Source organism: Leuciscus leuciscus (assembly GCF_965113295.1).
Source record: "Leuciscus leuciscus genome assembly, chromosome: 18".
In the NCBI taxonomy this organism is placed as follows: Eukaryota; Metazoa; Chordata; class Actinopteri; order Cypriniformes; family Leuciscidae; genus Leuciscus; species Leuciscus leuciscus.
This window is the reverse complement of record NC_138742.1, coordinates 12,022,908-12,049,857: the sequence shown is the minus strand read 5'-3', so window position 1 is coordinate 12,049,857 and position 26,950 is coordinate 12,022,908. Positions and strand designations below refer to the sequence as shown.

Sequence of the window (26,950 nt, the reverse complement as noted above, 5' to 3'; positions counted from 1 at the left end):
TCATGATAAAGAGAAGGTTTACGTTTCTTCCGATTAAGGGAATTAATCATGTTATCTCTTGCTGGCAGGGTGGCAGGGTGACATGTCCTCTCGCCAGAGATCTTGAGAGAAAAAGGTGGGGCGAAATGATAACAAGGTTCACACAGGTCAAAGCAAAGTGAATAAACATGAACTCTCCGTCCATGCTCGATCAAAGAGGTAACTTGCATCATTTGAAACTATAACATCAGTAATTTTATTTACAATTAGCCTATTCTGATGCCAACAGCAAAGGCGCGTGCATGTCACGCGCCATATTATCACCAAATCCTTATACGTGTAGTAATGATTTCTGGTGTTTTTTAATAAAAATTAAAAAAGTGATGACAGAATATTTATAAAAACAGCGGAATAAAAAAATCACACATTGTTGCCTTGAACCAGCAAGGCCCAAGTGTGAATATTTAAATAGATATCAATTTCTCTTTACAGGAATGCGAGTGAGGATGTTGTCCCCAGTTATTCCCACTCGTGTGTTTGGATAGGAGATGACATGTTATTCTTTTTTAACTAAAATATTTCAAACAGGTCCATGTTTTAAGTCCATCTGTTGTCTCAGGAAGCTGTAGTCCCACATAAACGTGTAGAATTCAGCATTTCTTTAAGTTCATTTTCTGGTTTGCCCGCCACCATAAACGGCCACGTCTGTGGAAAAACATATGAATGAAAGTAAAATTAAAATTAGTAAGCACGTCAAATAACTGAAAAACGTGTACTGTTGCTTTTTAATTTTATGGTAAACATTACCTCGAGATTATAAACAGGTGATATTTCATACCATTTTGTCAAAATTCTGTAACTGTCTATAAACTAGGCCTATTCACTGTAATAAAAAAAATATTGATAGTTTATTGTTAGTTAATACAACAAAGGAGATTGGTTTAATAAATAGAAACTATATTATGTTATGTTATCTGAACCACAAAAGTTGCAATAAATCATGAATATAAATGTTTACAGTGTTGAAATAAAAAGCATGAAAATAATCTTTCTGAAGGCCTAACACTTTTCAGAACATGTTATAATTTTAGGGCTGCTAATTTACCTTTATACACTATAAACAAACTCTTTTTTTTTTTTTTATCTTTCTGCATTCTTTAAGTAAAATCAAAGTAGGCTACCGAATTAAAGTTTTCGACCATTTGAAAAATTCTGAAAGCTCATAACGGTGGCAGAAATTGTTGTTAAATGATTGGAAACAAATATGTTGTTAATTATGTAAACATTTGACATTGTACATATAGCCTAGAGTACACCATAAAAGCATCTTGCTATTTTTTTTTTTTTTTTTGTGCCAATTTTCAAAAAAGTCTCTCACCAGGTTGACCGGATGTATGTAGCCATTCTCGTATTTGTCATTGGCGAGTATCTGTCGCAGGTGCGCGATGTAGCTGGAGGCCAGTCGCAGTGTGTCCAGCTTGGAGAGCTTGGTGTCCGGCGGAACCCACGGTAAAGTCGTCTTCAACCGGGAAAAGGCTTTGCTCAGCACGCGCATCCTCGCTCTCTCGCGCGCGTTCGCTGCGTTCCTCTGGACGTGCTTGCCCTCTTGGGCCACACCATTGGCCGCTGATTTGCGCATGGCGGATGATTTGCGCCTCTTTCCCGTACATTCTGTCACCGATGCCCCTTCGCAGTTGGAGCTGTCCTCCGTGCTCTCGTTTGATGTCCCCGGGTCTTTACCGGAACCGAATTTCAAAAGACCATCCAGCAGCTCGGACTCGTGAAATTCATCCACTTCGCTAATGGAGCCGGTGGACATGTTTAGCTGGAGAGGAGGATGATGGAGAAAACTAGGACTGATTTGATGTAGTGGTTCTCTGAATGGACCTGGAGATAACGCAACTGCCTTCAGTTGAAACGTGTCATGCGCGAGCTTGAGGATGACCGTAACTTGTAACTCACGAGCTAAAGGATCTTACCATTTATCTCTCGTGCTCAGGGGCGTGCCCCCGCACGCGGCAAGATACTCCTAGTGGAAGCAAAGACTAAACCTGCTCAGATAATACAATTATGCTCCAGTTTTGCTGCGATATAGTGCATTATATAGCCTAGTTTTCATTTATCATGTAGCAGAAACAGACCATTTAAAATTGTGATTTTACTTCTCTGTGCAATTATAAATACTTTTAAATCAAGTTAAAATAATTGTAAATGTTTTTAATAAAGACAAAAACATTTCGAGCACAATTAAGCTTTTTTCTTCGTATTTAATAATAATTGAAATTGAGGAAATGACAACGTTTTGAGAAACAATGACAAGAAATGTAATTCTTAATTTCAAAGAAATAGTGTAGAAAGAGCAGAGTACAACAACTGTTTTCATTATTTTTTCTGTATTTCCAATTTATCTTCACACTTATTAATGCAATATGGCATTTTTTCTAAATACTTTTTACATTATTATTAATAATGTATTATTATTGTTATAATATTATTATTATTATTAAAACGTTAACGTTTAAAATATAATTATACATTTTTAAAAACCAATATTTTTTGTTCCTGTCCTGATGTAGCTATTGTACAGTTTGGAAACTGCTGAAGGAAAGCTAAATGAAATGTCTGTTTCACGTTAAGCATCAGCCTGGGGCGCCGCACTTGTTCTGATATATAGATTTTTTTTTTTTTTTTTTTTTGTCAGGTGGCATTTGCCTGAGGATTTTAATGGTGGGTCTCTGACCGGAAATAACAATTGCGCGCACTGGAACAGTGTGATTCATAAAATGGTACAGTGATGACCGCACGCGTAATCGCGCATTGCTCATGGGAGAGTCCGTGCAGCTTTCAGCACCGATGCCCTCTAATAGGATCCCACGAGAAGCGTCTCAAATGGCCCACTGGCGCCTCCGGAGGGGCACGTGAAATGGATACTCCGCGTCCCCAAACCCCATGTTTTGCTTTTTTAATGGTACCCCACACCAGTCTCTAATACAACCAACTAATTCAAGCCTAAACATCCCGATCTTGGCGAGCTCTAAGTGGCGAGGTTGAAGGCGACTCAAGAGTGGTTTTAAAACAGGTGATGATTGCTAGGACACACGCGGGGGTATCTGCTCTCTCCTCAGCATAGTTAGTTCCCATCATCCTTAGGTGCCCTTAGTTATAGTGACACACAGATTAAATGAATGCATACAATTGCAAAAAGAACAATAAAGTTCACATGCTAATTGCAAGTTTAGAGATTACCCAAGAAGGAGAGAGAGAATCTCCAGAGATCTGCCCTCTGACACTACAGAGTTCCGGTGTCTTAGAAACAGCATCTCTTCTCTCCCTCTGCCACAGCAAATTACCAAAGGTATTTTAACCTTGCCATAGTTCTTATTAACCTGACAGATGAATGGACAGATCTTGTTTCTTGCAAGAGCATATCAGATTTTACAGAGATTACAGGTGTGATAAACCAAACGAGAGTTGTTTTCAATAATCTTAAGCAGAAGTAATTGAAAGAACCTTTACAGATGAATGCTCAGTGCAGGTATATAAAACGTTTATTTTAATAGGGTCACGTACAGTCTTTGTTACTCTGTGAGTCTCTCTCTTTCCCTCCCTGGTGGGTGGGCTGGTTAAAAGAAAATAAAAGTGGGATATAAGATTAATCGTCCTGTCCTAATGCAGCATTATGTGAAGAGCTTAAAATAGCCACTGTTTTCTCAGACTGAGCTCTCTCATCTTCACCGACACTAAAACCCAAAAAGATAAAAGACTAATACAGAACAGTTCATATTGCATTCAATAACATTATAAAAAGGAACTCAGACATGACCTGGATAAATAATATTTACATATTTATTTATTATTTTAATATATTATATTGAAAAAATGCATAAAAATCAGATCTATCAAATTCGGCAATTATTACTATGAATTATAATAACAACAGCAGCAATAATAAACTGTATGTGGCCATAATCATTTCTTGATTTTTATACTGAGCATATCTATACTATAAATATCTTTAAATTATGTTTGCTAAAAATAATTAAAAACATAATAAAATATTTGAATATATATTCAATATATATTGCATTTTATGAATTGCATATGGAAATAACGACTATATATGATATCAATTTCAAAATTCTTTTGTAATCACTGACTGCATCCAAGCTCTCTCTGTCTTTCTGTTCCTCTGGCGTAACGGTGACAGACAGCAGCAGGTGAACAGCAGTCTTTGTAAATGAAAAATGAATGAACAAATGCCACAGAATGTGATGTCAGTGGTGTTAGTGGGGATATCACTAATTAGCTCTATAGGGTCAAAGGTTACTGGAAACTGGACACTCACATGTCCGCATCCGACTTAGAGCTCAAGCACACACACACACACACACACACACACACACACACACACACACACACACACACACACACACACACACCCACACAAACAGAAGAGGCGGTCACCCAATTCGCAAGATGACAGATAACAGCAACTGCACACACACTTAATCTTGCATGTACTTCGACGACACGCTCGCTACAACGTGGCGTCTAACAAATGGTGTTTCCAGGCCAGAACTAAACTCTAGGAAGGGAACAAAATTTAAGTGACAACCTTGGTAAAAAAAAAAATGAAGAGATGAATTAGAAAAACAAAACAAGACAAAAATGTTGATTTACCGGCTTGAATACAAATGATCCAGTTAGGCAGCACTTGGGTCAAACACTGTGGAGTCACTTAATAAAAACATAACACCTCATGAAAGACTTAATAACTGACAAACTGTTTAATATAGATGGATCGTGTGGTTTTAAATGTTGCTTAAGGACTTTGTTTTTAAAAGAGGAAGCCTGACACATACAATACTTTGGAATGTACCAGACAAATCTGTGGGTTAGCGAAGACGTAGCTGTTTTGTTTAGATAATCATACAGTAATGTCTGTGCATCTGACCTGTAGGATGGTTACTGTGTCACAAGGGACATGGACGCAAGCGAGGAAAGAGATGAGGGCATGGAGTGCAGTCTGGGATGAACACTGACCTGGAATGGATCGGCTGTCAGATATTATCAAGATGTCTTGCAGCTGTGTTGTATTTGTGGATGTGTGTGTGGCTTGTGTTTGTGTTTGTGTGTGTTTTGGGGTAGGGAACCTGGGAGTGGCGGTGTTACTCCCCTGCATTAGAGATGCTAACTGCCAAGGTCAATGTCCATAGTCGGAATGCAAGTGTTTTGCCTTGTCGCAATGTTTTAGGGAGGACACACAACCCTGGACGTGAATATGTTTAAGAGAAGAATACTTTGCGAGGAAGATTCTTTATAGAAGATTCTACAGTCTTGCTGAGTGTCATTGGCAGGTGTTGCTGAAAGCTGCTAAGCTTTTCTAAAGTCAAACGCTGATAGAATAGAACTAAAAACAATCTGACAAATATGTGATAATTATAAAATGATGAATATGGTAACATAATACAATTCACATGAAGATGGAAACATTAATTAATATTTGGGGTGTATCTACTCCTTTTTCTAAAATGTCAGAACAGAGAATTTTTCCAAGCAGACACAAACATTAAAAATAATAAGACAAACACATTCCAATTTTAGATGACAAAGTGCAAGACTGAAAGGAAATACACACACACACACACACACACACACACACACACACACACACGTGTGTGTGTGTGTGTGTGTGTGTGTGTGTGTGTGTGTGTGTGACAAACACATTCTTTTAGATGTATAGACACATTCCAATATATATTAAAATGTTCATATATTTTAATTCTATTAAAATATTTTTAATAATATTATGTAATAGAATTTAATAATATTATGTAATAGAATTTAATTATATATATATATATATATATATATATATATATATATATATATATATATACATACATACATACAGCGTCAGGGCCAACAAGGCCTTCTCTGCTGGCCTAAACACTATCAGAATCACTGACTTGTGCTTTAATATATATTTTTTCCATTAATGTGTATTCAATTATTCCAAATAGTACATTCTCTTAATTTCATAGCTTTTCTCTTGGTTGCACTGCTTCCAGTAGTGTTTATTTATGTGAGAGCTTTTATCCAATCATATTTCAGCCATCATGTGTTGCCAGGGTCAAATAAATCTGCCTTGAGGACTTCAGAAGCAATCATACGGGCGCCTGGTAATGAAATAAATGAAAATGAATGAAAATGAAAATAAATGAAATAAATGAATGGTAATGAAACTTTAACCAATCAGATAATCAGTCAGATTTAATCAGCCAATCAGATTTCAATTTGACTGCAACGGGGCATTTTCACGTCCTTTGATTGGATGGTCAGAGCGTGTACTTTTACTAGTAGTCAGAGCAAACAGCATTTATAGCGAACTGCATAAACTAAAATATATCCCTGTAGATTTAATAGTTTTTCAACCCACAAATTAATGTTTCTCTCCCTCCTCGACCCCCAGCAGTTTCAAACCTACCGGAAAAAAATCCCTAAGCCTTATCCAGCTTAACGCAGAGTCACGAAATGTCCCGGGTAAAAACAGAATAACAGTCAAAAACTCATTGTTGGAACTGGAACGCACAGATAACCTGTACAACAGAGTAATTTAAGTCTTCTTGAGGAAACGATTTTGTGTAAAAATAATCAGTAGTTTTGATGAGTACATATTGCTTATTTTTGTCCCCGTTTTCCCCGTGCTGAATACAGGGCTGGACTGGGACAAAAAAATCGTCCCGGGCATTTTGGCCCAGACAGGCCCACTATATGATCATAAACACCACCCATCTTTGCACGCCCTTAATTATATGCATACCAATTCCTATTCCTTAACACCACTAATGCCATGTAATGAGTGAGTATAGGAACAAGTGAAAATTTGACATTTATTAATTAATACAGTTGAAATATACTCCACAGTGATGAATCCTAAAACAAGCTATAAGCTGCAATGGCATAGCAATACCAGTGTTTCTCACAGGATTTTTGGTAAAACTGTGGTGGGTGGACCTCGGTCCTTCTAGGGGGGTCCGGACTCCGGGGGCATGAGAAAATTGTGCATTTTAATGTTAAATTCATCAATCTGGTGCACTTTGAGAGTTCAAAATTAAAAGCTCCAACCCATATTCAGTGTGCAAATTAAACAAAAAATTCAAACCTCTTTTAGTTACAGTGTCTATTTACATTACACCTACTACATACTAATAATAGTTATAATATTAATCCAATGACAGTAATAGCCATATTTTGTAAAACAAATGCACTAAAAAATAAAGGAAACTTTCATAATTAGTTTTGTACCAATTTCTATACTTGAAAGAGATAAGCACATGATCTTTTATTTTGACGCAAACTGCATCAAGCTTTTATTTTGGCGGAAAACATGGTTTACAAACGCCTCTCATTAAATTTCTAGTGAATTGCGGTAATCGTCTTTATATACTGTCTATGTAATCGTCAACTATGCAATGTGGAAATAATCTGTAACTGGGTTATGGGTTCCTACACTCGATCATGACATAGCTTAAGTGTTTTGAAAGTAGTTCTGCTTACCGCAGGCTCTACACTTTCTCATCTCTCTCCTGATCCTCCTCACTATCATCATCATCACAGGAGCTGATGAAGGGCAGAAAACATATATTTTGACACATTTTACAGTGTCTGCTTTAAGGGCCTGGTTCTATTTTTTCACGCTATTTCTCTGCACAATCCTTGCGTTTCTTCTCCATCTCGCAGACTATTTTGACAGATACAACGTACACTGCTGCACGCTCGCTCACTCGTTTAAAGTTGTGATTGGGCCAGCCCAGTGTCAATCAAGAAAATAACCAATGGGCCGCTGATCTACGTGTTTCATGGGCTGGTCTGTCAGAAAAAAAAAAAAAATCTAACACTGACTTTTTTTGACCACTGCATTACACCGGCACAAACCCAGCGTCGCCAGTTAAGCAAAACAAAACAAAACGAATGGGCCGCCGATGTACACATTTTATGGGCCGTTAAATTTTTTTTTTTTTAATTATGTATGAGTATGACATGTATCGGCCCAAAAAGCACGTCGGCCCACCGGGCAAATGCGCGGTATGGCCGATGGCCAGTCCAGCCCTGGCTGAATATGATTTTCTTCTTATTTTTTCTTGTAAATTTATGATCGAAACTTTTTTTTTTTTTTTTTTACATTCATACTTTTGTAACGTCTGAAGAACGACAGACAAGGGAGGCTCTGTTTCTGAACTTTTTAATCGGAACGCAAAACAACATGAACGCACCAGCCTCACTCGCTCGATTCTCTCAACCCGGTGTTAACACCGTAACTGCCGGTGCAAAATAAAACAGCAATTTCACCATTATAAAGAGTCTGTGCGCTATTAAAAGCGTATTAAGAGGTGGATTCATTCAGGTACGACACCACTGACGGCCCAGGTGTGAAATGCACCGCCTGCCACTGATTATGCCTATACACAACATAATTTAGGCCTAAATTATGTGAATGGAATTTTTACAAGGCATATTGTCTGTGACCTTCAGAACTGTGAATACACTGGCGGTTCATCCAATCAGGAGGTAAGAAAACAGTTCAAAATGTAATAATTCTCACCAGGCAGTTCTTTTAAAGATATGTTTATATAAAAGGAAGGCAGGCTCTCTAACGCTCACACTCTATGGGTTCATCTTAAAGTTGCGCATGTGGGGACGGCCAGGCCGGACAGATGTGGGGTCACCCCAAAGCTGTGTTTATGGGACGGTTTGTGAGATTGAGCCGAGGGTCTGATAAATCGATCGTGTGAGGCTGAGGTTATTTACGTTATATCTCTCACACGGCCAGAGATAAACGACTCTCTCCACTATATGAGCTTCATCACACTCAACCTACTGCTCCTCTTCTCATCGCTTAAAGTCTATGTGCACACACATGCTCAAACTCACCAGGTGCATGAAACTTCATACTATGTGAACATGTGTAATTATGACAGAGCGGGACAAATAGAAAGAGAGGCAGAAATGGAAGGACACAATCTTTGGATGAGAGTACTGTGGGAGGGAGTCACATGGGACATATTTTCAAATGAGCAGAGCCAGCACAATTTATAAAGCTAAAGGTTTCTGTGTCCACAGAGAGTGTGTTATCATCAGAATGAGAGCACAGACCAGTGAGGCTAACAACCCCCAAACTTCCCAGCAAAACTCCAGTATCAAGCCTCATGTGTTCAAAAGATCCTGACTGTGTCACTCTCTTCAAATCTCTTCACGCCTTCCCTATTAGGCTGTGGAAGAACCTTTTGGTTCAGATAGGCTATATCTAGTCAGTGAAATGAAATGTAGCCTAACTGTTAGCAACCACCCAAAGCACAATAATGCCTTTGTAATGCCCTAAATTTGTTCAGAATACCTTAGCAACCACATAGTAACACCCTCATGATTTATTTTCATACCTAAGATCTGCCTGGAACTTAAACCCATCCTCATGCATACAGTGTCCCATATCAACAAGAAATATTCCTTATATGTTTCATGTTTGTTTGTTCTTAGACAGTACACAAGTCGAAATAAGTCTAAAAACAGGCTATGTTTGACACACATAATCTTATACAGCACTAACACTCACAAACTTCTGTTTTCCACTCACACATACTGTACTTCTGATTTTTCCCAACATTAGTGGCTGTGTTTTTGCCAGTCGGCCCATTAGCGGGATAATGAGAGGAAGAGAGCTGGCTCTGTGCTGCTTGTTTCGTAATGCTGCATCTGTGACTCATAGCTCAAACACTATAACACACATACACAACTCATACTCCAGCATCATACTTCCATCAGTCTGTTTGACAAGCCTGACACCACTTGTTTATGTCTGCAAACAGGAATTAATATCATGCAATAAAAAATATGAGGAGGGAGATGCTAGTGTGAAAGATCTGGATGGATGAAGCACTTTTTTCTCCTCATCAGAGGTCAAGGGTCAGTTTCCCGATAGAAACTCTAAAGCCCTATCTTGATGTCTACCGTTTAATGTGATGGGTTCTGCGCTTATACATGTGTGCATATGCTCCCACGTTCACTCCTCACACTGTCTTATCACCAAAAATTAGCCTGAAAGCTTGGCCTGCCAAATATCTTTATGGTAATGAGCAGTTCTGGTTGGTTCTGACCCACTCCCAGGAAGCCTAGATATCAGTATGGTTCAGATGGAGCTCTCTTGGGCTTCTGCGGCGCTGAGCTCACGGCGTGGAGCTGATAACCAGGCAGGAAGGCAGACTGGAGTCCGCCGGGTTTCCGCCAAGCCGGGGAGAAGCCCTATCGCAGCAGTGATAGAGAGGACATGATGACTGCCTCAAATGCAATATGTCTCGAACTCCTACATTATGATACTGCACATGACTGCCTCCCTATTCTCACACACAAACACACTTTCTTTTTATTTTCTATAGATTTCCATCCACATGGCCTATCAGTTCATATATGGAGTCCCTCCTTTAAACTGCTCCCCTCCACGCTCTATAGGTTTGAATTAAAACGTCTTAAAGCACAATGTAATAACCTTTAATTTTGGGGATTCTCAAGAAAACCATCATGTGCTGGTGTTTTAAAATAACCAAGATTCCCTTTTGCTCTTCACATTTTCTCTAAAAATTCAGCACATATTTTTATGTCTCCTTGGTATGTTTATGAGAGTTCATGAGGGAAGTGAATGAATTGTTTCCCAAACGCATCGCAATCCTAATTAGATCGTAGAAACCATTGTTACCAATGCGGTCTATGATTTAGGCTTACCATGCTTACCAAATGCAGCCTTGAAATCACACAAATCACCACTTTCACAATACTTTCATACTGTTTTTGTGTCATTTTTAAGTTTCAAACCTCTAGTCCATTCATAGTAACTACATGGAAAACTGCAGAACTTTTGTGTTAAACAAGGAGAAAGCAAGCCATGCGGGTTTGGAACGACACGAGGATGAGTCAATTATGACAAAATATAATGTTTTTGGTGAACTATTCCTTTAAAACTCAATTTAAAGTGGTCAGATCTGAATCTGTGGCATATAGCTCTTTCCAATGGACTGCAATATTTGTAAATCTAAGGGTCAGAGCAGAGACTGAACCCCCAAAACTGCCACTTCAAAATCCTTCATCACTCTGTCAGATGGGGTTGGTCTAATGCGCTCTAAATGTCTTCCAAAAGGATGTTACTACAGGAAGGAACACGAGGAGAGAGAAGTGGTCTCTGGGGAGAGCGTGTGTGTGTGTGTGTGTGTGTGTGAACCCTAAACGTGTGCATCAAAGTGGGCAATGGTTCAAGGAGATGTTGCAGTAAAGCGGCAAAGTCTATCAATCAATAATGTACTTCATTACACACACACTGGTTTCACAATGATTTATGGGGACATTCCTTAGACATAATGATTTTTATACTGTACAAACTGTATATTCTATCTCCCTACACTACCCCTAACACACACACACACACACACACTTACCTAAGACATGCAAAACTAGTCTAAGGACATTAAGATGTTTAATACAGTAAACAGTCATGGACATTTGGTCCCCATAACATAGGGAATACCACACACACACACACACACACACACACACACACACACACACACACACACACACACACACACACACACACTCACGCATGCACGCAGGCACAACACACACACACTTACCTATCTAAGACATGCAATACTATTCAATAGTCTAGGTCATTAAGATGTTTAATACAGTAAAAACAGTCATTTACATTGGTGAACCATAAACCATCGTTTTACATAAAGGTGGTTTTGTCAGATTTAGGTAACTTTGTCGCTTAAGTATAGCTAAGTAAAGCCACACATCATTTAGGTGTGGAGTAACTGAGGATTGAGGGTCATTAAAACACAATCACTGCCCTTTGTTTTCAGCCCCTTTCGTCCTCTCCAGTTTTTCATTATCTCCATCTGTTCTTACCACTGAATGCAATGTCATTACCAGTGACTCTAAAAAGCTAAACTGCTAAATCTTTTCTCCCTTCGAACATATTTGTTACTATTTTGTTTAGTTGGCAGCATTTACATTTTAATCTTTGTTTATTGTCCGTCTAGCACAGCGTTAAGTGTGTGTCTGCTTCTCAAGAGACCAGCTGCAGGCGTTACACTTCCCATGTTCACAAACGCTCTAACACTCTCTCTATGGAACTGAAGCTACGTTCATTAAATAGGTATTTGAGCTCTGTTGTACAGAGATGAGGTGAGCGATGACTGATGATTGAGACGTTTTATTTAACGCCAACACTTTGGGATATTCAAGACTGAGTGATGCATGTATAATGAGTCTCTCTCACACTCCCTCACATACACATGCACTCAACATAGTCAGACAGACACTCTGATACATATAAACTCCTTATACATTTTCCGATTCTTCCCCACGGTCCTTTCATCCTTCTCTCACTCTATAAACATGACAGAATTTAGCTGATGAACGAAGTTGAACTCATACAGTGTGGAGTAACACTCATGCTAATGACATACACATTCACACACCTAGATAGTTGCTGTTGTCTCTTAAAGGAACAGTTTACACAAAAAAAAGGAAATTGTCATTCCAAACCCACCTTTCGCAAAACAAGATATTTTGTAGACTATCCAGGCTGCTTTTTCCTTAACCTTTTTTTTTTTTTGGGGGGGGGGGGGGGGGGGGGGTCATCAGCAAACAACTGATGACGTGATGTTAAACTTGACTGAATTGAACTCAAGCTCGAAGGAGATTCGAGAGTAACAACCTGCTCCAAACATAAGCTTTGCTCCTTGAAATGAATCCACCAAAAAATATCTTGCCAACATGTGAATTCTTCCCCTTAAACATCACTCTAGTTTCTCTTCAGCATAACTTCAGTATCCGAGAGGCACTCCTGCCAAATATTTTGATAACTGTCAGTGAATAACTTGCGCAGTAAATCTGCATCATGGCCAGATTTCAAACTTAGTTTATCTGATTCATCCACACATTCACTCAAAGTGCAGCCGGTCAGAGTTTTTCCAAACAAGCACAAAAATGCTTGATGTCTCCAAAATGCATCGTCTTCCCATCAACATGGTGGACAGAGTTCAGGCCAAGAGTCTGTGGCGGAAAGAAAACAAGTTGAGTGTTTGAGCTACACATCTTAGGAAACCTCCTTGGGTCAAAGGTCAAACTATCTCTCAAAGCGTGTGTCTATTTCCATCCTCTGTACGAGTTCTCTGCATCTTCTGCGTTGTTCCTTTTTGTTGCTCATGTTTATCTTGAAATAATGAAATATTAGCTATTTTAATCTAATTGAAATGCCTCATAGATTTGTATATGGGTTTGGCACACAAGACCTGTTTGACACAAAAGAGAAGTGTTTGAAAGGAAATAAGGAGTGTTTTACAGTTGGAGTGTATGTGGTGTGCACGTGTATTTGTGTAAGAAAGCATTCAATCTATAATTTTACTGACAGTTTGATGGCTCTTATCTATTTTATGATTAAAGATAATAAACTTATATATGCGCTTCCCTTGTGTCTTTTTCCTTATTCAGTCTCTCATTCATCTATCTCGTCTACACACACAGGTGTCTGAGACTGGGATAATGCATATGTGCAGTCTCTCATCCATACACAGCTGCGCAGATAACTTTTAACCCACACACTACACACATACACATTCAGCGTGATGGATCAGTTATCAGAGACATTGGCTGGAAGTGCTGTTCCCCTCATTTAAAAGAAGTAAGGCTTCTTAAATATGAGAGAGGTAAAAAAAAAAAGGTTACAAAAAACGAGAAGATGGTGGACAGGATGAATGCTTAAGCAAGCAAAAAAGTTATTATGACTACAGATCTGGCTTTGATTGAGGCTAAATTGGAAAATCCAACTTTTACAATCATCTTTTCCCATTCATTGCTTTCTAAACATCTTGTTCTCATTGAGAAAGAGTTTCTAAGGGAAGCAGAGAACATGAATCATTTGTTTAGTCACCTAAAACAAAACCTCTTCGAGGGAAGCTTCTCTTGTAACAGAGAAGAGAGAGAAAATGGCATTGTATCAAAGCCTGTAAAAAGAGAGTGCTGTTTTCCCCTCTCCTAATGACATTTACACAGGTGCATTAATCGCACAAAGATAAAACAGCCCATGTAATGCAAACATTTGCATTTCTACACTGCTTAAAGTGTGGTACACCGCTTAAAGTTTGTACATTGCTTCAAAATGGACAATTCTTATTACTCATGGAAAATTGCAATATTTATTATAGGCTAAATGATTTATCTGTACCCATCATTATTTTTTTAATTCATACGCCTTGTAATCTTTAATCAAAATAATTTCCCTTCCCTCTTGCATCTTCATCATCTCCTTTTCTCTTCTCTGATGACGTGTTTACTAGTGTGAGGGCAGGACAACCTGTCACTCACGTGACATCAGCAAACCACAACCATCCAATCAATTTCCGATGGACAAAATCAAGTCCCGCAAAACATTTATCCTTGTTTCATTTAGATATACATCACAATAGTAAAGAAAAATCTATCGCAACTTCTGTGTCATGATGACTTTGATATGACTTTCAAGACAAATGTAGAACAAAGGAGGATCATTGGGTTACATTTACAGCCTATGCAGTTACTGACATTATTCAAATACTGTACACCAAAATACAGATACATTTCTTTGACATTTAGATATACAAACAAATGCAAACCTTTGCATTACAGCATACATATATGGACTGTTCTACAGTATCAGTGTAAATACATTTTATTACAGGCTTATAAACACACACACACACACACTGCCATAACAATCTGGCCCTTGTCAAAGTCACTCAGATCTTTATTCCTGGCCTTTTCTCCTGCATCCAACACGTTGATTATGATTACTGATTGTTTGTTTACCATCTAATCTATGTGGCCTTGTTAGGAGACAATCAACGATATTCGCTTCACCTGTTACTCGTCAAAATGATGGCTCATCAGAAAAAGAAAAAGAAATTCTGTCATGAAACTCTAGATGGTGAAGGGTAATTGCTCGACTCAACTCAACCTGCTTGTAATCACATCGTTATCTATAGGGCACAGCTGATTGGTTCCTGCTGTATCAGTAGCCAATGAGCTCGCTGCTCAACCTTCAAATACATGGGTAGCATTTACTGTAGCAGTGCAGGGTGCTTTCAGAAATGCTCCACCTGTATAGATCTGCTACGGGTAATTCATGTACGCTATATTGATCAGCAGCAGCATGTCTTACTTGCTCACAGCAGCGTGTTGTAATGGCAGTAGCAAAGTCTTTACTTACTCTACAGCAGCAGCAATAACAGCAGCAGAAGCAGATCAATTCCGCCAAGACCAAACATTTCAACATTGTCATCATACCCATTACCATGCCAAACACTCAGAGAGTCGTCATATATATGTATGTGTGTTATATATATAAAAACACGCATACAGTGATGTAATACTATGCTGTGACACCTAGCAAATGCTTGCAAATACACAGAGAGAGAAAGAGAGAGAGCTGAGGGTTGCTGAACTCATCTAGTCACCCACGCATTGTAACAGGATATGAAACTCAAGAGGAGAAATATAACTCTCATGTGAATGAGTCTGATGATTAATCTCTGCAGGGGTCAGTCACATATTTGACAGATTTTTATTGGTTATGGTTTTGAATTTTAATAACATCCTCAGATCTAAGAGGTGAATTGTTGTGTCATCTGACCGTTATGTTCGTTATGCTCAGGATCGTTATGGTTTCTAATGAGGGCTGCCATGACAATGATGAAGAATTCTTTTCTAAGAATACTTTTCCTAAAACAGTCCAGCCTTTGGCTGACTCCCACAGACCAACATTGAAATATGCGCGTGCGCACGCACACGCACACAAACACACACACACACACAAATACAACACACATAAACAAACACACAGAGAGAGGATAAAGGTCGTAAACTTGAACAGAGACCAAAAAAATGATCTTTCAGAAATGAACCAAGTATCACCAGCATTCATTATAAATTGAATTCTAATTGCATGGATAAAAAAAGAAAAAAACTCCAATACACAACCCCCTTAAAACACAACACACTCTCATTACATGTGCACTTTACCACAGCAGACAGTGACGTATGTGTCTGAGGTCAAACAGTCATTCACCTTCTTATCTATACTGTCTTACCTCCTCAGTCACTCACTGGGGGTAATCAGACCTCTGATATTTTTGTACTTCCAGTACAAAGAATACAACATCTTGTACAATCCCTGCCAGAGAGAACACTTGATGATGGTCACTTATAGCAACTTTGTATTATGTCATGACATACAAACCATCTAACCTATCTATCTTAAATATAGTGACTAAAGCAGATGTTGCATACTGGGCACGTACACACTTCTGCTAAATACAGTCATCACTCTTCTTCAGAGTGCTTAATCGCAATCTGTACACACAAACATTTTTCACACTACATTTAACCCAGGGTGAACATTTAAATAAAGACCAGGGTTGGTACAGGGTAAACACCGCTTTTAACCCTGGGTTCCCAACAGGGTTAACAGTGTAAAACAAGGATGTGCTAGAATGTTACTGCGAGTTACTTAGCAAAAAACAAGCAATCATAAACTTTGTACAGTCACAGACCTTTTCACATTTGTGCTGTAGGCTACTGTCCAATCAAAGTTATGGAAATACACTACCGGTCAAAAATTTGGGGTCGGTACGATTTTTTTATAATAATAATATTAAAAAAAAGGTACCTTATGCTCACCAAGGCTGCAAATTCAGCAGTAACTTTGAGAAATATTATCAAAATATTTAATTAATATTTAAATAATATATTTTATTTATATGTGCATTTTATAATATATTTTAAAATGTAATTTATTCCTGTGAAGCTGAATTTTCAGCATCGTTACTCCAGTCTTCAGTGTCACATGATGTTTCAGAAATCATTCTAATATACTGATTTGATGCTCAAGAAACATTTATTAATATCGATGTTAAAACAGTTGTGCTGCTTAATATTTTCATGGAAACATTTATTTTTAGGATTCTCTGATGAATAGAAAAGAACAGCATTTATTTGAAATAAAAATGGTGAAGTAAAAGTCACTTTTGATCAATTTAATGCGTCCTTGCAGAATATATTAATTTCATTTAACAAAAAAAAGAACATAGGTTGTTATGTACATTGTGAATGTACATTATCAAAATGATTAACACATGATTAACGTCTAACGTTTAAGTGTTTCATAACCAATATGTAGAACCAATTTTTAATTAATTGCACAATTGACACAATAATATCTACATGATCATTAAAGAAAAAAACATAAGCCATTATGAATATTTTGCCAATAATAACAAAATGTTATTGTTATTTATGCCATTATATTTATGCAAAGTTGTTTTGTATCTAAATATTATTATGCATTATGATTATGCAAACGGTCACGAGTTTGGGGAAATCCACACACACAGAACCTTAACGCTGTAGTCACATTGCAATGCGTCTACGTGGCACAAACTCATGTTTAGTTCCACTGCGCAAGATGTAGAACATTTAGTTCATCCAGCTTTGTTATTTTTTGAGCGGTTGAACTCAGACGAGAAGCCCTCACATAAAACACTCCAGCCTGAGTGACAGCAGAGGTCAGGGAGAGCTGTGACATCACTCACAGTTTTAGGGGCCAGACTGACGTCATGGCCTTTCCCCCTCGCTTTTTTATCAGTTTATTTATCTCAAGGAGAGGATGAGAGAAAGATAGAGAGGCAGAGAGAAGAAGAGAGAGGTGTTTGTGATGAGAGAGGCTAGTCTTTATAAACACATCTTCTCTGCCTTTCTTGCTCAGTCCAAACACATCCACAGCACCACACCCAAGCACTTCATCTCCATGGAAATCAGCGGACCTCTTCCCCTCCATCCCCACCTGTGCCAGGCCTGAACTTCCTGCTAATGGGAATTTAGAAGAAATGCAGAGAAGCGGTGGCAGGGGCAAATATTTGCAGTGCAGGTGAGTGTCTCCATCTTCGAAAATAGCCTAATAAATATTTAATAATTATCAGTGTTAAAACACTGTCTTCTTTGCACTTAATATGGCTAGACAACTATAAGTAAGCAATTTATAGGCCGATATCCTGAAAAGTGTAAACATTGTGGTGCTATAAAAACATTGCTCTGTTTGTTTTGAACATCCCAACAAGGCCAACTACATTGGCTCAACCAATGGCGTGAGTTTGGGGCGGTACCATCTGTTCGGTCAACCAATGGCAGAAACCTGTTTGAAAACCAAATCATTATTTTGCCAATTCTATTTGGTGAAAAAAAAAAAAAAAAAAAAAGCATTTATTTTACTTTTTTTTTTTTAAATAAACATTTTGTAAGCATGTAAATATTTTGGGATTTAAATTAAATAGATTTTTATGCAAATGACTGAATTGAAGTGAACACAGCATTTATCGTCTGACTTGTGAACTTGTGTGATTTAGCTGGTATGAATGGATGATGTAAACATATGAAAGTTCCCAGAACTGTGTTTATGGCTGAGACGGAGTCTGTTCTATCACACACACACACACACACACACACACACACACACACACACACACACACACACACACACACACACACACACACACACACACACACACACACACACACACACACACACACACACAATGTCTGCTCTCTTTTTATGGCTTAGTGCTGAAACACCAGACACTCTAGTGTGCATAAATCTACTGACTTTAAATCACTTGTAGAAAATAAACCAGTGCATACAGCAGGTGTGTGTTTCTTTCTCTTTCTTTTTTTTTGTATCTCACTTTGTCCTGCACTGTCTTCCAGCTCAGATGGTTCTCTTTTCTACATTGTCAGATGTGATAAAGATGCAGAGATCTGAGAAGTCTCGCTCTCTATGATTTTATGGGACAATTTTTCACAAAGCTGCATGGGATGTTTTTCCATAAATTCCTTCTTATTTAAAAGCTATCAGGAAACATCACATTTTGGCTGACTTATAGTGTACTGTATATATTTGCACAAAATCAACGGGTAAAATGTAGGCTAGTAGGAAATTATCAAACATTTGAAAAAATGTTTTATTACAAATGAAATTAAAAAAATGTAAAGAAAAATGTGTTGTAATGCTCAGGTTTATCACAAATGCTCTTTTACTTGTTTGCCTGTCAACATTTTTTTTTTTTTTTTTTTTACATTTGCTACAAAGGTTTTTGAATTCAGTTTGGGGTAAAGTATGGGCAAAAAAAAAAAAAAAGATAGATAAATAAAAATAATAAATAAATAAATTATATATATATATATATATATATATATATATATATATATATATAATAAAATAAAATAGACTAAAATAAAAACCAAAACATAAATAAAATAAAATTCTAAATGAAATTAAATAAAATTCTACCCAAAAGTACAGTCACTGTACAATAAGTATCTGACTAGCCTCATGTTAACTTCACGTTACTGGTTGACCTTCACCCACTTGATCTGTCAAACTGCTCTACGCCTATCCCTGTTATGGTGGCCTAAGGAAGACCTGATTACTGTAAGTGGTTTTATGCACATTACTTCATTTATTTACCTGAAAGCCCTTGAGATAAAGCTGTAAAAACAAAGCCAAAAGCATTTTCATTTGTAAAGAAGAGAATATCTGAGATGGCAGCTTCCCAACGCATATCATTACCCAGAATGCATTACTGTAGCTCAACAATCCCAGTGTTTGGTTCCTGTGTTTTCTGCCCAATGTAAACACAGAGTGGAGGTCATGCTCCACCCCTCCTTGTTTACAAATCACCCTCATTACCTCAGCAGCACATCCAACCGCACAAACAATGTTTAATATGACATGGCGTTTCAGCGTCTCTGTCTTCAAACTAGACAAAGAGTCGCCCAGATGCGTTTGATTTTACTTTTACAAGGGTTCTAAAGGGTTCCAGAACTCACATCCTCCTGCAAGCGTACGCCGTCCAATGCCCCTCATCTAACCCCAAACACTTTCCAACGGATCCGACCCTTTCTTAACCTCCGACCCGAGTTCTGAGCGATCGTGAACGTCCTCTTTACTAGCACAATATGCAAATGGTGCATGATGCTGGTTTTAAGCCAGTGAGCCTTGTTTATGCTGTTTGGCAGAGGAGATAACAGCGATAGCACTTCCTTTTTCTGACCTCCAGCACAGTAAACAAGAATGATGGTTCTCGAATCGACTGGAGTAAAAGCCACGGCTGTTTTGTTTTTTTCCCATCCAAAAGATGAGCGGATAGGAGGACAGAAGATCCGAGAGGATCTTGGTGGTCGGGCTCACGGAAGAGCAAGGGAGTGATGGAGAATGTGTTTACTCTGCCTGTTCTGTCTGTTTATGTATCTTCTATCTTAATGAACAGTGCATTATTTCTCTCAGGAAGAGAATTTCAATGATGCTAAAGTCTATTTTATAGTCTATAAACACACTTAAGTCTCTGAAGTTGCGGTGCGGCAGGGGGCGCGGTGGACATCGCTTGTGGTCTGACACTGCCGTAACCTGCTTTAAATCTCAGGCTTTATAGTAAACAGCTCTGGACATCTCTACAGGGCTTTCCACACACAATTTATTTTATTTACTTCAGTATATTTCTGCCAGAGAGGCCCTTGAGATTTCACAAAGCCTATCTGGTAACCAAGGAGGAACCAAACAACATCACTGAATCACTCTGAAGCTATTGTGCTGTTTTGCTTGGGAAACATCCAGTTTGGACTTGGAGTCAAGGGTCTTAGAGTTCAAGCGAGCCCAAATTAGTAAAATCAGAATGGCTCTGTAAACACGTTGGAATGAAAAAACAGGGACGGATGAAAGTAAAATCGCATTTCTTCCAGGGACCTTACTGATAGCATCGTAGGCTATCGTATAAATCAAGACTTTATCTGAGGTTGGTTCAGCGTGTAATATAGGTGTCAAGAGTTCATTCATTAAAAGCACTGACAGCTGAAAACCCTTAGTTATATCCTTTTCTCCTAGTCATGCCAGAGTGGCTACTTCAATTCTGCGGTTACCTTTCCAGAAAAAAAAAAAAAAAAAAAAACGCTAAAAATGCATTCTGTCCAGATGTGTCCACTTCAGACAAAAGCTGCTGACCCCCTTAAACCTGGACCTGAGACAGGACAAAATAAACACAGCAGTGGAAAGCTGTGAATAATATCTCAGAAAAAAAGGGTGTCGGACACAATGCAATGCTGGACGATTCTTTCGGGCTCAAGGACAGATGTCCAATGTAAAATTGTCACTAAGTATAGAGAAGACAGTAAGAGAGTGTTTATGTATCAAGCAATTATTTTGGATTCATTAGTTCAACATGTTCAAAGGAATTCACATATGTTGGGGTGCAAACTCTTTCAATTCTTTACAAAATGTGTTTCTCATTGTCTATCACTTAATATGGTTCAACAACGTCAGATTCAAAAAAGTGTCAAACGATTTTTATATTTTGTAGTAATTATAAAAACAGCATGATGGAATTGACATAAAGATTGTGACTATGAAAATAAGCACAGAAACTTAAAATTATATAAAAAAAATTTAACTATAAAAGTCACCTGTTTCTTTGTGGTGGTGGTGTTGATGTGTTGAACAGCAGGTTAAATGGAAAGAGGACCCTTAGAATGAAGGCGGACTTTGATATTGCCTGATTTAAAAAAGAAATAAAGTATATCTGGACAAAACATACTGACAAAACATGAAAGCTTATTTAAAAATGTTATTAAAAATCTCTTTGTTTTATCGTTTTAGTTTAGGACATATAAGTAAAGTTTTTTAAAGATACAATTTATTTTGTTTATTGTAATCTATTTTCTAATGTATTAATTTTGAATCTATCAAATGAATTAAATTTGAAATAATTAAGTTCTGGTGGAAATGTTGCTATTTAAAAAGCTAACAGCGGATAAAGTTTGATACATTTTGTCACATGTCTCACAATTAAAGGGATAGTTCACCCAAAATGTTTTATTCAGTCATCGTTTACTAACCCTCAAGTTGTTCCAAACCTGTATGAGTTTCTCTCTTCTGCTGAAAACAAAAGAAGATATTTGAAAGAATATGGATAACTAAACAGTTGATGGAACCCATTGACTTCCATATGGGGGAAAAAAAATACTATGGAAGACAATGGAGTCCATCAACTGTTTAGTTACGACATTCTTCAAAACATCTTTGTTTGTGTTCAGCAGAAGAAAGAAACTCATACAGGTTTGGAACAACTTGGAGTTAAGTGAATGACAGAATTTTCATATTTGGGTGAACTATCCCTTTAAGAGGGGGGTATTTTAACCCTTTGAATTTATGTATTAAATTCAATAACATGATAAAGCTTTAAAATATTTAAACTCTACTATTGGCACAAAATAATGTTTATGTTCATAAATAGTCTGTGAGTAATGTAAGAAATGTATCTACATACTTTTAAATAATGTCGCTGTTCTCCTCCCATCCGTTTGGAGGCGCTGTAGCGTGTGAAATCGACAGTTTCTCATCTCACGCAGGAACTAAGGCATCCTTGACAACAATCGCCGGTTGACTGTTGTATGTGTGTTGACGCTTTTGTTTACTTTTGGTGCTTTCCCCAACCATTCATTTTATTAATATAGATTTTTAAACAGTCATATAATTGTTTTAAAAACGTTTTACCACATTATAGCTGAACATTTTCTCGGACACACCATTTTAGCGCCCAATATCACTCAAGTAAGTGAAAGTTTTATTAGCTTAATGTGTTTGCTATTTATTTAGCAATTAACTAAAACTCTCCGTGTTGTTAAACCTTATTAATAATCACTTTCGCGTGGATATTAATCTACAATGTTTTATTTCCAACAGCGCTGCTCTGTTATTTACTCTTTGAGCTGAAACAGCTAGCATCCACGTTTAATGTTATTGTCTCCTACTGATGAATTGCATGCGTTGCTTTGTATAAATGTGTTTATTGAATGAAGGAATAAATGGTGCTGAGATAAAAAAAATATGACCATGGCATGGCGTATTGTTTTGTCATGTGATCTCCGTGCCAGTGCTTTGTGGGCACCTTAATTTTACATTAAAAAATAAAGTTGAAGATGTAAACTAATTGGCTGATTTGCATTAAGTAGGCAGCTAAATTTGCATGGTTCCCTTTTCCACTTTAGTGCATATACTAACAGATGTTTTTTATCCAAAGTGACTCATAGTGTATTTATTACAGGGATCATTCCCCATGGAAAAGCTGTGGTTAAGTGCCTTTGTTTTGGGTACAATGGTCTTAGTTAATGAATCACCACCTATTGTGGGTTTTAAACCTAGAAGCCTTTGGTTACCGCCATCTAAGACATGTAACTTCATAAGTTAGATTCAGCTAAATTCTACATGTAATGAATAACAACATGTTTATGTGTTCTGCAGGTTGTGTTTTGTAACGTGACATGCATCTGTAAAGGGGTTGTCGAGCCTAAAACATCTACAGCGGCTCCATGGAACCCAGTAACGATGTGGCGCTTGATATCATCATTACCAATGTCGTATCTGTCTTCAGAACCAGGTGCCATCTAAACCTGCGTACCATCGGCCTAGAGGGAACTAATGTCATCTACAAGCCTGAATTGGGAGTAAGTCAAGACAGTCAGATGTTTAAGATCACATACATTAGCATGGAACCATTAGTAACCACGTTAACAGGGCCTGAAACCATTTTTGTTCATCAAATAGTCATTTACCTTCTTGCCAACATGAGATGTTTTCCCTTAAATTAAAGACAAAATGTTTGTTTGAGAATTTTTCTTTGAATAGGTAATAGAGATGAATTGTGCTTGATGAACAATACGGTTAAAGTAACAATTTGTGTAAAAATTGAATAACAGAATGAGATGCCATGCCGTAAGAAGAGTCCTACTTGTTGTTGTTATTTTTTTCTTTGAAGACTATCATGTCTGTTCTGTTACGTAATAGTTTTAACATGTCTAGACTAGTAGTTTTGCATAACTACAAAAACATAAATTTTGTTCCTCTAAAGTTGTAATAGGACACTAGCATGTACACAATTTATGGAAAGTGGCATCAACGTTGTTTTCACCCTTTGCCTGAGATTGTCAGTATCAGCAGTATTAATCAGGATATGGCCAATCATTAACACTTGTTGTTGCTTATGTTCTGTGGATGTTTTTCCAGAAAGTCCTGATGAAGCTGCGAAAACCACGGATCACTGCCTCTATATGGTCATCAGGGAAAATTATTTGCACTGGAGCAACAAGGTCCCAATAAAATCTCCTTTTCAATTCTCAGAACTGCTGGAAGAGTTGTTTGTGCTACTTCTAAAATTGCAGTTGTCTTCTAAGAGACTGTTTGTTTGGTGAGTTGGTAAATTTCTTGCATGTTTGTTTCTGTTTAGTGAGGAGGAAGCCAAACTGGGTGCTCGCCGTTTGGCCCGCTGTCTGCAGAAGATTGGATTCAAGGTGTCTAAATGGATTAATAGCTACTTGAAAATGTTGTAAACTGCTTTCTAGATCTTCTGAATGATGATTAAAAATGTATTTTCTCATCTGCAGGTGAGGTTCTCGGAGTTTAAGGTTGTCAATGTGCTGGCTGTGTGCTCCCTGCCTTTTCAAATCCGTCTCATTGAGTTCACTAAAAATAATCGGCCCATTGCCAGGTAAGACCTCCCAGGGTGTTCTCCATCTACACAGTACACATACAATTGATCATAATACCCATGTTTTTTAATAGTCAGTATTAGAGTCAACAGACTGGCTTCTTAGACATATGCCTGTTGATTTGATATTAACATCTGTTTTGGGCTGAACTGACAAATGGTCAGTGCAAAATACAGGTTTAAACCATAAGTGATGAAAGTAGTGATGAAATTGGAGACCTTCCTCTCTATAAAATTCAGTCACAAGTGGTCACAGGAGACACATTTGAGATGTATGTTAATACCAGCTGTGAACATTAATGTGCCTCCTCTGACCACTTGCGATCAGATCACGAGAGATGGATGTTAACACCAGCTTTAAAAGGAACCTTAAGAGTCTAAAAAAGGGAACAGTGCTCTCTAGTGGTGAAATGGTGTATGCGGCGGCATTGAGCGATCTCACATGTTCTCCTGCAGCTGGATTGCAGGGCTCTCATCACTATGTTTGTGTCTGTATGTATTTTTAGCTATGAACCCGAGATCCATCCTGCTGCGACATACAGAATCAAAAACCTCAGGAGTACAGTGCAGGTGTTTTCCACAGGCAGTATCACTGTTACAGGTAAATCACTCACACACCTTTCACTCAGTATTATATTATCTACCGTAATCAGGGTTTTGTCTGGAATGTACTGCAAAAAAAATCTAGACAGCTGAAGATCCTTTTAAATACAATGCCAGCCCTCAGTATGTAACGCCTTCTCAGTGAATTCTCACCTTTTCAGTGCCTTTTCACACAGATTATTGCATTAGTCACATATTTGAAGGATTATTCCTAGATTATTTAGCCACATTATATTAAAGACAGCCCGCAGGATTCATGCTATGCAGACTGTGAAGGTCTGAGAATGAGCAAACATAATGCTGTGAGCTACAATGAGGCTCTGGAGTCTTGAGTAAATGTGTTTATTCACAAGAGACTAAATGTTGTTATAAGCGCAGAAAGTATCATTTAAATGATATTTTCAGCTACATTTAATTTATTTATAAGATTTTTTACTTAATAATAATATATTATCTTAATATTTATAAAAACAGTTCAGCTTCCATGTACTTAAGAGTTTGTAATTTAAAAAACTTTATTTTTATTTTGTATTTTTTAGTTATTAATATTTTTTGCATTGTTTGAGTTCTTTCAAATTGGTGTTTGGCATTTAAGAATAATTTCATGATTTTTTTCATGTTAACATTTATACAATTTAGATTGTGATGTGACCACTTGCTTTCTAAGAAAATCTTTATTTCAAGAATCTTGTGTTTAGCATAAAGACGAGCTGAACTAATGTTGGATGTTATTGTTAATGACCATTTTCCCTCTCTCTAGGACCAAATGTGCAGACTGTGGCATCTGCCGTGGAGCAGATTTATCCTCTTCTGTTTGAGTGTCGAAAAACACTGTCATAAACCACACACACACACACGTAGGCACCGGTTTGAAATTAAAAGCACCTTATCATTGAATGTTTTAAGGCTTGTAACTGTTGTACTGTATGTGTCTCCAAGGCAGCTTTTGCCATTTCACGTCCAAGCGGGTCTAGGTCGTGTGTTTTCAGAGTCATGCCTTTGAACGTTGACTGGTGTTCTGACCCCATGACAAATTACAGACGACCTCTTAAAACTCAGAAGAGGACCATTAGTGCATTGACATTGTGTTGCTGGCATTGTGTAGTTATAAACACTTGAATTAACTGTATTATAATGCATGGACACCAAAGTAAAAACTGGCAGGCAGTGACTTTTAAAGATTACATTTTACTGAAACTTCTTGGAAATTTTAACTAAATTGATTCTAGCGATGTCTTCACGGCTCATTTAATGATACTTTAAGTCAGAAGCAAGAGGTTAAAGGGCAAACACTTCACATTTAAACAGCAGGAGATGTATATCTGTTGTATGCTGTGGACAAGAACACTCTGGGTTGTTAAGGAATCTTTGGTCCATATGTTTATGTAATATGTGAAAACTTTTGTATTTTATAATAAACAAAATAAAAAATAACCCCTATATTAAGTCATTATTGTCACTCATTTTTGTGTGTCTGTGTCTTCTCAAGAGGAATATACCAGCATTACTCATATTTAAGCCCACAGGTCATTCACAAAGTCCTGCATATCTACTGCTAATTGTTTTAGTAACTTGTAAATTTGATTATGGTTTCATTTTATGTTTATATCCATTCTGCAGATTTTCCTCACAATTAGCACAGTTAGGCCTGTTCATATTTTATCTCTGTGACATGGAAATCACTCGAAAGT

The 26,950-nt window shown here is 37.6% G+C and overlaps 2 protein-coding genes across 2 annotated transcripts; one reads left to right on the top strand and one right to left on the bottom strand.

Annotated features, from left to right (window-relative positions):
• Window positions 1-211: 211 nt before the first annotated feature.
• tcf21 (transcription factor 21) lies at window positions 212-1,976 on the bottom strand. The gene is made up of 2 exons (XM_082144300.1): window positions 1,358-1,976; window positions 212-684 (listed from the first exon to the last, which is right to left on the bottom strand). The coding sequence occupies exons 1-2, from the start codon at window positions 1,796-1,798 to the stop codon at window positions 595-597; spliced, it is 531 nt and encodes a 176-aa protein (XP_082000426.1). The 5' UTR covers window positions 1,799-1,976; the 3' UTR covers window positions 212-594.
• Window positions 1,977-22,508: 20,532 nt separating this feature from the next.
• On the top strand, window positions 22,509-26,705 carry tbpl1 (TBP-like 1). Its single transcript, XM_082144609.1, has 7 exons — window positions 22,509-22,723; window positions 23,414-23,616; window positions 24,176-24,258; window positions 24,396-24,459; window positions 24,553-24,656; window positions 25,163-25,257; window positions 26,020-26,705. Exons 2-7 carry the CDS (start codon window positions 23,482-23,484, stop codon window positions 26,097-26,099), a joined length of 561 nt encoding a protein of 186 aa, XP_082000735.1. The 5' UTR covers window positions 22,509-22,723; window positions 23,414-23,481; the 3' UTR covers window positions 26,100-26,705.
• Window positions 26,706-26,950: the final 245 nt, after the last annotated feature.

Coding starts and splice junctions, on each gene's coding strand:
- tcf21 (XM_082144300.1), bottom strand. CDS start 1,798: ATGTCCACCGGCTCCATTAGCGAAGTGGATGAATTTCACGAGTCCGAG. Junction 685..1,357: donor ACATACATCCGGTCAACCTG/GTGAGAGACTTT, acceptor GTTTTTCCACAG/ACGTGGCCGTTTATGGTGGC.
- tbpl1 (XM_082144609.1), top strand. CDS start 23,482: ATGGAACCCAGTAACGATGTGGCGCTTGATATCATCATTACCAATGTC. Junction 23,617..24,175: donor TCTACAAGCCTGAATTGGGA/GTAAGTCAAGAC, acceptor ATGTTTTTCCAG/AAAGTCCTGATGAAGCTGCG. Junction 24,259..24,395: donor ATTTGCACTGGAGCAACAAG/GTCCCAATAAAA, acceptor GTTTCTGTTTAG/TGAGGAGGAAGCCAAACTGG.